The sequence below is a fragment of the Grus americana genome, chromosome 6 (genome assembly GCF_028858705.1).
Source record: "Grus americana isolate bGruAme1 chromosome 6, bGruAme1.mat, whole genome shotgun sequence".
In the NCBI taxonomy this organism is placed as follows: Eukaryota; Metazoa; Chordata; class Aves; order Gruiformes; family Gruidae; genus Grus; species Grus americana.
The window spans coordinates 42,412,470-42,424,851 of NC_072857.1; the positions used below are offsets into that span (position 1 = coordinate 42,412,470).

The 12,382-nt window shown below is 51.6% G+C and overlaps 1 protein-coding gene across 1 annotated transcript; it reads right to left on the reverse strand.

The window, feature by feature from the left end:
• Positions 1 to 5,292: 5,292 nt before the first annotated feature.
• LOC129208217 (uncharacterized) lies at positions 5,293 to 11,953 on the reverse strand. The gene is made up of 5 exons (XM_054830567.1): positions 11,653 to 11,953; positions 8,332 to 8,466; positions 5,823 to 6,086; positions 5,540 to 5,631; positions 5,293 to 5,435 (listed from the first exon to the last, which is right to left on the reverse strand). Exons 1-5 carry the CDS (start codon positions 11,672 to 11,674, stop codon positions 5,397 to 5,399), a joined length of 552 nt encoding a protein of 183 aa, XP_054686542.1. The 5' UTR covers positions 11,675 to 11,953; the 3' UTR covers positions 5,293 to 5,396.
• Between the last annotated feature and the right edge of the window lie 429 nt (positions 11,954 to 12,382).

Below are 12,382 nucleotides of genomic sequence, written 5' to 3' on the forward strand. Positions count from 1 at the left end.
AGCCCCCTCACCCCACAGCAGTTTTGGGGTCTGCCCAGCAGATGTGGTCACATGGGCCAGTCCCTGCCAGCTCCCGTTTTACGGCTGGCCACGCTCTGCCAGAGTGGCTGGTGGGAACAGATGGTCTCTAAAATACAACCAACGCTGCCAAGGCCTGCCGCTTTTATTAGCTGCCTCAGTGTGTGCAGGCTGCAGAGCAGCACCCATCCATCTCCTCTGCCACCCAGTCCCACTGGTGCCCCCCTGCCCCGTGGACGCTGATGGGATCACAGCTGACAGGAGAAGGCTGGCTGCTGAGTTTTGCTTCATATTTCAGCAGGGGAAGGTAAAAAGTTGTAGTTTCTGTCCTAAATTAGCGGGGTGAAATCAGAAGCTGCAGCAATATTGCACAGCCTGAGCCCACCAGCTAATAAGGGCACATCAAAGGCTCTTGGGGAGTCTTGCATCGCTTCGCCTTCCAGCAAGGAGGTATGGGGAGGGGGTCTGAGCTGTATGCGTGCCCCACAACCATGATGCATGGAAGTCCCACTGACCAAGCTGCGCAGAGGTCCCACCAGCCAGCTGGGGCACAGCATGACCTCCCAGCCCACGTCAGGCTCCCTGGGGTGCCCAGGGCACAAGGGGGGTGACAGCAAAGCTTCCGCAGGGCTGTCACTGTGGACCCACTGCCAAACACTACCCATTGCCCGCTGACACCAAGTTAGGGGGTGTGGGAAACATTTTTTGCTAGCAAAGCTGGATTAAGACATTCTGCCCCCCTGGATATCATCCCATACTGGGTGGGATCTGGTTTTAAAAGTTAATAACAGACTTCTGCTTGCCAGATTTTGGTATTTGGCCCATTCCAGTGTTTCACTCTGTATGTGCATTTTGGGGGGCTAGGATGACAGACAAGGAGTTACCAATATGACTACAGAGGTAAGTAGAAACTTCTGGGACATGGGGGAAGAGGGAAATGTCTTCCAGCCACTTTGCCCCCCCAGAGAAACCACACTCATAATTGCATCCTCTGACCCCTCATTTAATTATTTTTAAAGTCTCTGGAAGATACACATGAAGACAGTGTATTATTTTCCCGGGCAAATGAAATGATATGCTTTCCCCCATGGAAATTATTTCTATTCTGTACCTTTTCCTTAATCCCACACAATTTGAGAGACAGCTGATTTATAGATTTTGGAGGCTTTTTCCCCAATGCTGCCAGAAATGAAACGGATCATGTATTAGTTTAGATCCCGCACTGGATGAGGTTTCTCAGCTGCAGGCTGTCTGGGTGCAGGGCTTGCTGCACGCTGGAAGGCAGCGTGTTTGCTGAGCACTCCCCATGTCCCCCGTGGGGATGGCACACAGGGTCAGCAGTGGGACAAGCTATTAAACAGCCGCCCCTGTGCACAGGCAGGAAGGCTGAAGCCAGGGATGCTCCTCTGCTGCAAAGGGTGACAGAAATGACTCTGGTTTGTGAAATGGCTCTTGAACATGGGACACACGAGGGTTTGCCCACCTGAAAAACACGGCATACCTGTGAGATCAGCTTTGTGGTAGTCAAGGTGAACTTTCTGAAGGCAGCTTGGCACCAGGCAGCAGAGGAACTGCACTCAGCATCTGTCCCGGCTGGAGTCCATCCCGCTGCTTGGGCTTCTCACACAGCTCCTGGCTTTTGCAGAGGCTTTCTGCCACCTGCGGGTTGAGCTGGGGGTGCTAAGGAGAGGTGTCCCCTAGCAGAGGCTGCTACGAGGACGCTGGCAGGATGACGTGGGAAGCACTGCAAGCCACCCTCTGCATCGGGGGAGAAAGAACATCCCTGGCAGGACCCCTCCGTCTGATCACCTGGCACCACTGGGGTTAACAGCACCAGATCCTGAAACCTTGTAAAGGGGGGGGGGGGGGGGGGCTTTAGTGTCAGGGAAGCTGGGAAGCTTCCCAGGCCCTAGGAGAGAAGAGGAGGGGTCCTTTTTCCTTGCTGTGTGCACCCAACCGAGAGCCTTTAACAACTGTCTCCAGACACCGGAGCTCAGCTATGCCTCTGCGCTACCACTTTATGTGGCTTTGGGATCAGAGGACACAGCGAGTGGCATCGGAGGGCTCACAAGGGATTAAAAGGAGTATTATTCCTCCCCCTTTGTCTTTACACATGACAAGGTAGGAGGGAGATGTGGAGGAGGCACATCATGACCACAGAAAGGGCCACTTGATCCAAATTCCAGGGAGGAGAAAGAAAAATGTGAAGTGAGCTAAGTAATTGGTGCACAGGAGGATGAAAGACAAAGCAGAGCAAGCAAGGGCTGGGTGACTTCAGACTGTCTTTAAAATGCAGCCCAGGCAGGGTCCCTCTCACAGTTGTTCTTGATAACATTAATAATTACCTCTACCTAATGCTTTTCTCTTCCAAGCCCTTTACAGGCACTCACATACTGCAGATGGAGCCAACAAAGATGCAAAGAGCACTAGAGGTAGGATCCGGCAAGAATGAGCCTCTGGAAAACACAGAGGGAGAGAGAGAGGGAGAGACACCCTGTCATCGCATCTGTGCCAAACCCCTTCCCTGAAGGGGCAGACCTGCATGGTGGCAGACATTTAAAAAAACAAAGCCACAAAAAACCAACAAAACAGCAGGTTTTGGTTTGGACATGGAAAGCTTTTTCTGCAGGGAAGGGAGATGATGTTATTCATGTAAGACACCGTTTAGCTAACCTTTCCGATGGGCTATTCTGGGGTACCATCTACTCTTTGCCAAATTTTTGGCATGTCCAATGCACCCTGGTTTTATCACCCCTTTCAGCACTGCTTCTTCCAGCACTCCCCGTGACAGATGCTTAGGAGCTGAGAAATCCCCTGTGGTCATTTCTCTGGGACATCTTGTCCTTCTCAGAGTGAAGCTCTCCAGGACTTGCACATGGTTGTGGCCCCTGCCCTGCAATGGTGTAACGGCCCCACACAGGAGGATTTCACTGACAAAGGGATCGCTCTGGGCTCCCGTTCAACAGGGAGATGAAATAATCCTAATGGCATCATCTCATTTGGCCTTTCTTTTGCTCCAGCTGTTCCTGCTTCTCCTCCAGAGATGCAGCTGCCTTTGAGAATCGCTGAATTGGAGGAGGAGAGGTTTTGGCTTCTGTCTCCCCAGTGCCCCCTGCACTTTCTGAGGTGGCGGGGCTGTTTTCCTGAGGAGATCTGTAACATGAGCAAGACAAACGTTGGCTGTCTTGTGTGGTCATGTCTGTCTGGATTTCAGGGCAGGCTTTCCTGTTCGGACAAACGCAAGGCTCAAGGCGAAATTCAAGAAGGTGAAAATCCACACACTGCACATCCAAGAACGTATCAAAGAGAATGAAGCTCCAGCAGCAATTTCCATGCAGCCCTGGACATGACCACAGGCTCACCGGAGGATCCTTGCCTTCGCCTCATCTGTTCTGGCCTCCCATTTCTTGCAAGAGGGGCAGAGACCCTCTGGCTGCCAGGGGCTGGGGAGATCACAGCAAAGGGCAAAACACAGTTTTCCCGAATTTCCTCCTAGAAGGGACTGAGCTAAGGGTTTGGGGAGGCTAAAACTAAAAAAAAAAAAAAAAAAAAATTAAAATTTTTAAAAATCTAAATAAGTTGGAGGCACCAGCACAACTGATTACAGTGTCTCCACGTGTGCCTGGTTTTTAGGCTGGGTTAAAAGCAAACAGGGTTACCAGCCTACAGCAAACTCAGCCTGCTGCTTCCTCACCTCCTGCTATAGCTTTGGTTCAGACACAAGTGCTGCTCAAACAGCTCATGTTCCTATGGGATGGGTGGAAAACCTTGGCTGCTTTATAGTTTGGGGGCAAATCTGATGAAAACTCATTCCTTGTCCTGCTCTTCAGGGAGGTCTTCTCCATGGGCTCTGTCACAAATTGGGAAGGGGAATGAAGCCAGTGACAAACAGAGGTCCTAAAGCAGCCAGGAGACTCCTGGTCTCACTCCCAGGCTGAGAGGCTTACTCCTCTGAATCTCTTCCTTCAAAGGCTTCTTGCCTTTAGTAAGGACTAACTGTAGTCAGTAACTGTACAGTAACTCCTGTAGTTCAAGTGAGGAGCTTAACCTGTGCTCACCTGAGGCTGTTAGGGGCTACAGGCACTTGCCCATGCCAGAAACAAGGGAAGATGCTCTTGCCCACCAGCAGTAAGTCGGGAGGCAGCCTGGCAGGTAGCCTGCAAGGGTCTTGCTGAGCCCATCCTCTTGCTGCACAGAGGGTGCTCTCCTCTGCATCCTCCGCTGAGGCCATGTTTTTGGCAACAGGCTCAGTGCTTGCCAGGGCTGGGATTTCCCAACAACTCAGCACTCAGCAGCCACCCTGGACTTTGCACTGCTTCCGTGTGTCCCAGGGAGCCCCTTTGGTCCTTGGTCACCTCTCCAGGCAGCGTGAGCCACCGCAGATGCTCAGCCTGGAGCTGCTGTAGAAAAAACCCAAAGCACCTGGTAGCAAAAGCTGGTCCCTCACCCTCACCCCAAGTCCACACCCCACATGTCAGCAGACATGGAGCCATGGGAAAAATCAGTATGGGGCAGGCCCGGGGAAAAAATGATGTGCAGGGCAGGTTTGTGAGAGGCAAGGAGGCTGGGAATCATTTTAGGAACCAGAACAAGAGACTAAGCCATTTTCTCCTTTCTGTGCCCTCATCCTAAGGACTTGCTCCCTGTTTTCTCAGTGCCCAGAAGGTATGGACTTTCCCATTAAATCGACACCACTATTGAGACTCCTCTCTCAGAGAATATTCCTAAGTGGCACACAAATATGCTACTGCTGAAGAGGCTGATGAGGCTGGCCTGGCAAATGCACCGAGTACTGATACAGTGCTGAGCTTGGAAAGGAGAGAGCAGAACTCTCTGCTTTCAGGGAAAAAAACCCAAACAAACAAAAATTCCTCTGCTATTCATGTGTTCCCCAGAAAAAAGGCCTGATGTGGAAAACACCCAACGCACACACTTCCAGTACAGCCCTGCCCTTGCAGTGGCTCTTGTTCACTAAAGGATACCCCACCTTGTTTTGCACAAGCCAAAAGAGCCTTTTCGGGCAGCAGGACAGTGACAAGACAACCCACAGAGCTGGCACACAATGCCCAGCCCAGTGGGGTTCCAGCATCCTCCCTGCATGCTCAAAAGGTCCTTCCCAGTTAGGTGCAGGCCTGATGACAAGCGAATTTGAGCCACATTTCTAGAGGCTTTGAGATACCTGCCTCCTCTTACCTCTGTGCTTGCAGGATGGTAACTCCCAGCAATGCTTCCTTCTCCCCCAGCACAGAGTAGTTGCTGATGCATCTCTTTGGGACACCGGGTGCTCAAAGCTCCCCCTTTAGCTGCAGGGATGAGCTTCATGGCTGGCTGCAGCCTTCAGTGCTGGGTACAGTGCAGTGCTTCAGGACTGGATGGAGCTACAGCTGCCTCAGGACCAGGGTGCAAAGGCATCTCCACTGGGAGACAGGAGGAAGCTTTGCACAGAGCTGCAGGAAGGAGCAGGTGAGAAAAACAGCCCATGAGAAGGGCTTTCCAGATTGCTGCTGAGCCAAACACTTACCCCTCTTCCCTGGCAGGGACTCACAGACATGCTTCTGCAGCTGCACCCTCTCACCAGAGCTTCAGACACAATGTCCACCTGGGCCGCAAGCCCTACGGTCCAAGGATGAGAAACCAAGGAGAGATGCAATAAATAACCCCTGCCTGTCTCAAAAGACTGCTAGAGAAAGCAAACATATAAAGACTTGCAAGTGGCTTTTATAGAAGACTGCAAACAAGTCCCTAACCCCAAGAAGGGAGTGGTGTGCTCATCTTTCAGAGGCGCAGCTGAGAGCATTACCCACCTCCTGAACAGGTGAAAAGCATTTCATCCTTCACAGCAACCCCCATCACTGCTGGGGAAACTTCACTGCCTTCAAGAGCATCTTTGCTGGGAAAAAAACCCAGCTTCATCAATATTTGATAGCTTGGGCAATGGTCTTCAGCTGAAGTGTGCCACTGCCATGGTCCTTCCTCACACAAGTCGCTGCAAATGGCTGAGGGATGGACCAGCCGACATGCAGGGCGAAAGGAAAAAACACTCAGGACTGCTGCCTGCTCCACGCTGCCTGGAGGGGGGAAGCGACACAATGGAGAGATTACAATAGGCCCATAAATCAATGGGGGGAAAGAGGGGAGCATAAACACAGAGACGATCACTGAATACACAGGGAAGTGGACATATAAGCAGAGGCAGAAGTTTTCATAAATACACATTCCTGGGGAAACTCTGCCTCTGGCACCAGTAGAAGGTTTTTCTGCAGAGCGGAGCCTAGTGCCCCCCCGGGTGGGACCGGCTGGGCACGTGCATCCATGGTGGAGAAAGGACGGAGCCTGTGGCCTGCACCCCATCACCCCGTCCCCAGAACCCTGCCTGGCAGCGGGTACCACTGAGACAGCACACCGGTTGCTGTGGGCAGGGACTGCCTGGCCCTTCCTGGGCAACCCCGCAGGACGAGCTGCTGGCACGCAGCACGGTACCTAACCCTGCGGGAAGTGTCATGACGGGGAAGCGGCTCCAAAGACAAAACATCCTGCATCGCTTGCTGGCAGCTTTGCCTGGGCTCCTCACGCTGCTGGGACCCTGTTGTATGGTGTCAGCATTACTTCTCCCCTGTACCACACATGTCCACTCTTTCCACAACCCTGGGCTTGTCCTGCACCCTGTTAGCAGCTCTCGCGTCTCAGAGGCACCAGTGCTTCACACGAGGAATGGGAGACATGATCCCCACTAGACCAGGGACTAGTCACAAGCCAGGAGCACCCCCTACAAGAAACCCATAAAATGGGAAGATGCACTTTTATGGGAAGTCCTGGGGCATTGACCTTGGGAAAGCACGGTGAAAGGCCACAAAGCGCCTTTGTCCTCAGCCCTTGGGGTGGTCTTTGGCCTGGCTGTCAGACAAGGCCACTCCAAAGGGCACCCTGTGGGACATGACTTTTGTTCGAAGTCCCTGAGGTCCAGCTGCTTGGTACTGGGGTTCACCAAAGCCGCCCGGTGTTACTGGGGGCTTGACACCACCCTTAAAGATGTGCACATTCAGGGATGGAACTGAGCAGAGCCAGAGTGGGGCGAGGGAACATCAAACGTACCAGGTCCTGCCAGCCATGGCTGCTAAGGCAGAGCCAAGTGAGCAATCTGGCAACGCGCGCCTTCCACTCGGAGCAAGGAATGTCAAGGAGAATTAGTGAGATGACCAGAGACTTAGACTGCAATGGGAAGCAAAGCTGCAAGGTGAGCATCGCAGCTGGAGGAGCCTGAAGTGCTGGATTACCTCGTGCTGGATTAAAACCAAAGCAGCATCTAAAATAATTGCTCCAAACTTCCCTCCCAGCTGCAAGCTACATTTTCTGGGCATTTTCTGTCTGACAACATATTCCCTGAAGGATGCAAGGAAGTCTTCAAATTTGACGGGGCAGCCTTTCTTTCCTTCATTACGGGCAGCACTTCCTCAGGGATGACCCCCATGTTTATGCCCTCAGCTAGAAGATGCTCTAGCACGTGTGGAAACAAGCTCCAGCTCTGCAGAGGGATGAGGACGGACTCCAGCAGGCAGCATGGCCAGCATCTGACTCTGTCCTACTGCCTCGAAAATCCCTGATTCTGCAGAATTCCCCATCCCTCACAATCCCCTTTGCCCAGACGGTTAAAGAGCTGGGCTACACATGGGGTGAAGTGCCTGGAGGGCGCAGAGCAGCAGCAAGGTGAACTCAAGCCCCCAGTGTCCACAGAGGCAGCTCTGCAGTGTGTGAGAGGAGATCCCTTCTCCTGCAGCGTTCTGCTTGCATAAGCAATGTTTATGCTATTAAATTCAGAAAAGCAATAACGTCCCCAGCAATAGATGCTGCTCACGATAGCTCAGGGAACAGATAAGAATCACGGAGATATGTTATTCCTGTTCAAAGTCTTGGTCACACTGACCTCCACGGATATTTTAAAATCAACCTGGTTTAACTCTGGTTCTTTATTTGTTTGTTGCTGTATCTGCTTTTTAAAGAAACTTTTCAAAGACCATAAGCCCTGCTGTGTATCTACTGTTCACTAGGTTTCCTTTTTCATTTAACGAGGCAAAGACCAGTTAATTAAAAAAAGATCTCCATCTCCCAGCTGACATATTGCCCTTGGCCCAAGCGATAGCGCTCCCCACCCTGTGCACAGAGCTATTGCTGCAGCTGCCTGGGCGCAACGCAAACTGAAATGGAAATGCAAAGCAGAGGCTGTGCTGACAGAGACTCACAAGTGCCCCTTGGAGCTCACTGAATTTGGAAGCTCACACTGAAACGGGAAGGCAAAGCACCAACCACAAAACGAACCTGGCAGGATGAAAACTGTGTCTTCTCCCTCCTCCCAGGAGATGAAAAACAGCCCTTTGAGGGCATTTGCACCGTACAGGGATCCAGTAAAGAAGTGACAAGGCGAAAGCGAAACACGGCTGCTTCCCTCCGGAGCTAACAGACAAACAAATTAAAAAAAAAAAAAAAAAGAAACAGAATCAGTTTGTTTCCTATTGAACACCAAAGCTCAGGCACGTTACTGCTTTGGGGTGCAGCACAGCTGTGCAGCACTCTCACTCTGCACTCCTGGGCAGCCCCAGAGATGGGACCTGTGCCTGTGCAGTGGCACTTCTTCAGGTGAGGTCTCCATCGCCCAAGAGGAGATGCAGCTCCAGACCCTAACCCTGCAACACGACCCTCTTCTTCAGACTCCTTAAGGAGGTAAAACATGCTTTTCCCAAAAGAGGCTCCTTCCTTCCCACAGGGATTCTCTGATTGCAAGACCTATTTGGCATCTCCACATCTCCTCCCAGGTGGAACAAGTCCTGGAGAGCACAGCCAGGACCAGCCTGTGTCCTGGAAGGGGCAGAGACCAGAACGGCCAAAAGGCAGGCAGAGTGGGCAGCCAGCAAGCGAGCATCCCCGCTGGTGAGACAGACGGGATGGGTGGTCTCACGGAGCCCACAGCCCCACTGCAAAGCTCCACATCCCTCTCCCCACAGCATTTCTCATGTAGAAGGGCTGCTTTGGAAGCAGCAGGCATGCACGGCTTCGTTCAAAACCCCTCTCTGTAATTACAGATCCATGGTTTCTTCTGGGCTTCCATTTATTTAATCATCCTTTCTCATCTGCATTTAATACCCTGAGCTCTGTCAGAGGGCAAAAACACAGCCTTTACATCCAGAAGGACAAGAGTTCCCTGCAACAGCTGCTATATTTAACAAAAAATACACTGGGTTGTCATGGCAACCCTGGTTTCTAAAAATAGAAATGCCATATACAGCACAGTCGAGAGCACAGGCAGCGCTAACGGAAGCTGTTTTAATAGAGCGCTGGGAAATGGAAGTAAACTTTTATGCTTCACAGGAATTGGTACCAAGGAAATCATGCAAAATCACACAATCTTTTACTAATTTTTTAGTATCCTTTCCTAATTAAAACCTTGATCTAGTGCAAAGGATCCCCATTTCCCTTAGCTCAAATATTGATCCATGTTCTCTAGTGCCTCGACTCAAAAGTGTGCTTCAGGGGTGGGGGCTGAAGCAGGCTGGACTGGCCGAGCAGCGACGAAGCTGGCACGCCGGGGCTGGATGAGGTTGCTTGTCCTCCTGGCACTGACATGCCGAAGTCCAGCATGGCCAAACCACCGTGGCTGCGGCATCAGGGCAGGTTCCAGCTGCCCGGGAAGTTGGGCAGGTTGTCGGGTCACCCCCAACCAGCAGATCTGTTTGGGAAAGCTGGGTTTTGGTAACCTCAGTGCTCACAGCTGGTGCTCAGAGGAGCATCTGGTCCTGCCTTGCTTGCTTTAAATGACCTACCGAGTGGGTATCAGAGCTATGCTTGAGATACACAGCTTTCCAAATGGCCTTTTCCCCCTCCGCTGACAAAAACAGGTCTCCGGGCATTAAATCAGACTCCCCCCAGAGGAGCCTTCTCCTTTCTCGATGAAATAGAGCCCCTCCCAGCACAGCACTGTTAGTAAAACATGCAACGAGCACCCTACAGTATGAGCCAGCCGAGCATCTTCTGAAATCTGATTAGCAAGGCTGAGCAGTCACAGCCTGCTTATGAACAGCAGTTGCTTCCCATTGCAGCCTAAGTCTCCAGTCATCTCACTAATTCTCCTTGACATTTCTTGCTCCAAGTGGAAGGTGCGCGTTGCCAGATTGCAAACCCCCGGGGTTGTTTCCAAGCCCCGCTTCCCCGGATGGGAGGATCAGCTGCACACTTGCTGCAGAGTCCCCCCTGTTTTAGCTCTCCTCATGCAGCACTGGCTTCTAGGAATCCTTGAGCATCGTGGTTGAGTGCTGCATGCTTTCTGGATGATGCACAGCTCTGCTTGACTTCTGCACCATTCTTTAAAGGAAGACGTTGGATAGTGAGGAAGGGCTCTTGAAGAGGAAAATACTTCACACTGTTGTAGCAGTGTGTGTGAGTGCTCATTTTTTTCCCCCCTTAAGAAAAAACAGATTGCCAGACCCGATGGGAACCTAAGTCAATCCAGTGCAGCCTCGGACGAAACCAAGAAATCTTGCGGCATGCATTTGTGGGATTACCTGCAGCAGTGCCAGCACTTCCCCAACACTGTGTGCTCTGCCTCAGTTTCCTGCCACTCTTAAATTTCATAGGTGCTTCCCATTGACTGTAATATTTGGAGTTTTCCCAGTACCTTTCAAAGCAGGATTTTGAAATGGCCAAATTTCGGCATCTGTATAGAAAAAAGGAGGTTAAGGTACCTTGTGAGCTCCGTGGGCAAATTGGCTGTCGGGGGACCAGAGGACTCATACATGCTGAAACCAATAAATAATTCTGATGCAGGTTGAAACAGCATTGAAGATGATGTCACTTGACTTAAAACCTGGGTTACTCTATAGCCCAAACTTTGGGCTAGTGCAGACGTTCCAGGCAGCTCACAGTGCCTAGCAGGAATGCATCCACCAAGCTCATGTTTTTACAAGTGCAGATGTGGCTGTTGTTTCTGCAAGTGTAACTTGTCACGTGGCAGCACAAGGTTTGAGTGACTGGGCCATGTCACGTGCACTGATGAAGCCTGAGGCTGAACCCTAGGGATGGCTAGCCCTTGCTGAGACCCAGTAGAACACTCCCGATGGACCTCAGACCTTCTGAGCGGGCCCTTTAGTCCTTGTGGTTGGAGAGCATTGCTCTCCCCAAGAAAATACCTTGTTGGACAGCTTGCCAATGCCATGCTAACTCCACAGCCTCTCTCTGTGGGCTCACATACCAAATCATCATGCAAAACTACCCCCCTTCTCTCTGCACACTTGAGCACCAGACCTTGCCAAACACGTGAATGAATCCACCTTCCTGGCTGGGTATGCAAGGGGGGTGAATACCAGCAAGCAGTGGGGGCTTTCTGGACTCATTGCATCTCCCACCCATGGTGGAAGCATCAACATTGCCTCCTTTTTGGCTCATGGTGAGGGAACACCTCTCCCCTCCATCAGCTGTGTCTCTGCCTCTGTCTTTGCTGAATACACTGGCCTGGCACAATCAATGCCACCACCCATTCTGTTACCCGAAACTAGGCAAGATGAAAATGTTTATGTGGGTCTATTAAACTGATAAGTGCCCAGAGCATGTTACTGTGCAATAGATATCGCTCTTCCCGTACGTACTCACCAAGTTGGGGTTGCAGGTGCATCCAGGTCGCAGAGGTCGGCCCTGGCACAGCGCTGCGGCTGCCAAGAACCTGGCTGGAGGGTGCTGCGGCAGGGAAGAGTTGAAGAGCATCGGCACAGGCTCGGTGGGAGGCCTCGCTCAAGGACTTCAGGTTTTGTTTGCTTCATCCCACTTCATCCTGACCCAGTTCCTGGCCAATCCCAACTCGCCGTGAGCTCACTGCAGAGGGTATGTAAATAATGGATGTTTCTTTGACTCCCTCCACCATCTGCGCGGTCCCATTACAATTTCTGCTCAGCACCTTTCTGCAACCTCCCCGGGTCTCTGGAAGCAGAGCACGTTTGTCCTCCCGTATTTTATCTCAGGTCTGGCCCACATTTACCCCTGCCCTGCACCCTTCCCCCTGCAGCGCCCAGTATTCAGACGGATGGTGTTTCTTTACCTTACAGCCACCGAAGACCACACGCTGATAGCTGTATCAGCATCGCAGCAGCACCTCCTTGTTACTGACAAGGGAAGTAAATTCGTGGCACTTACAGTGCATGAATAAATACATACTTTTGTGATGTGTGAAAGGAAGGGCTTTAATGGTGAATATTGTCCAAAACTGGCAAAATGGAAAAGGGCATGGATGAGATTTAAACTAAACGCCCGTGTAACGGCAGGTGGTCCAGGTCCTCAGGCTGGGCACGGCTGCTGAGCACTGAGCTGGACCAAGTGAATAAAGTGG

What these genes read in the sequence shown, in the direction of transcription:
- LOC129208217 (XM_054830567.1), bottom strand. Translation starts at nt 11,674, where the DNA reads ATGCACCTGCAACCCCAACTTG. An exon ending in CACAGTTTTCATCCTGCCAG is followed by an intron (nt 6,087 to 8,331) that starts GTTCGTTTTGTG and finishes TCCCCCCTCCAG; the next exon opens with GCAGCGTGGAGCAGGCAGCA. An exon ending in GCTTTTCACCTGTTCAGGAG is followed by an intron (nt 5,632 to 5,822) that starts GTGGGTAATGCT and finishes CTTGGACCGTAG; the next exon opens with GGCTTGCGGCCCAGGTGGAC.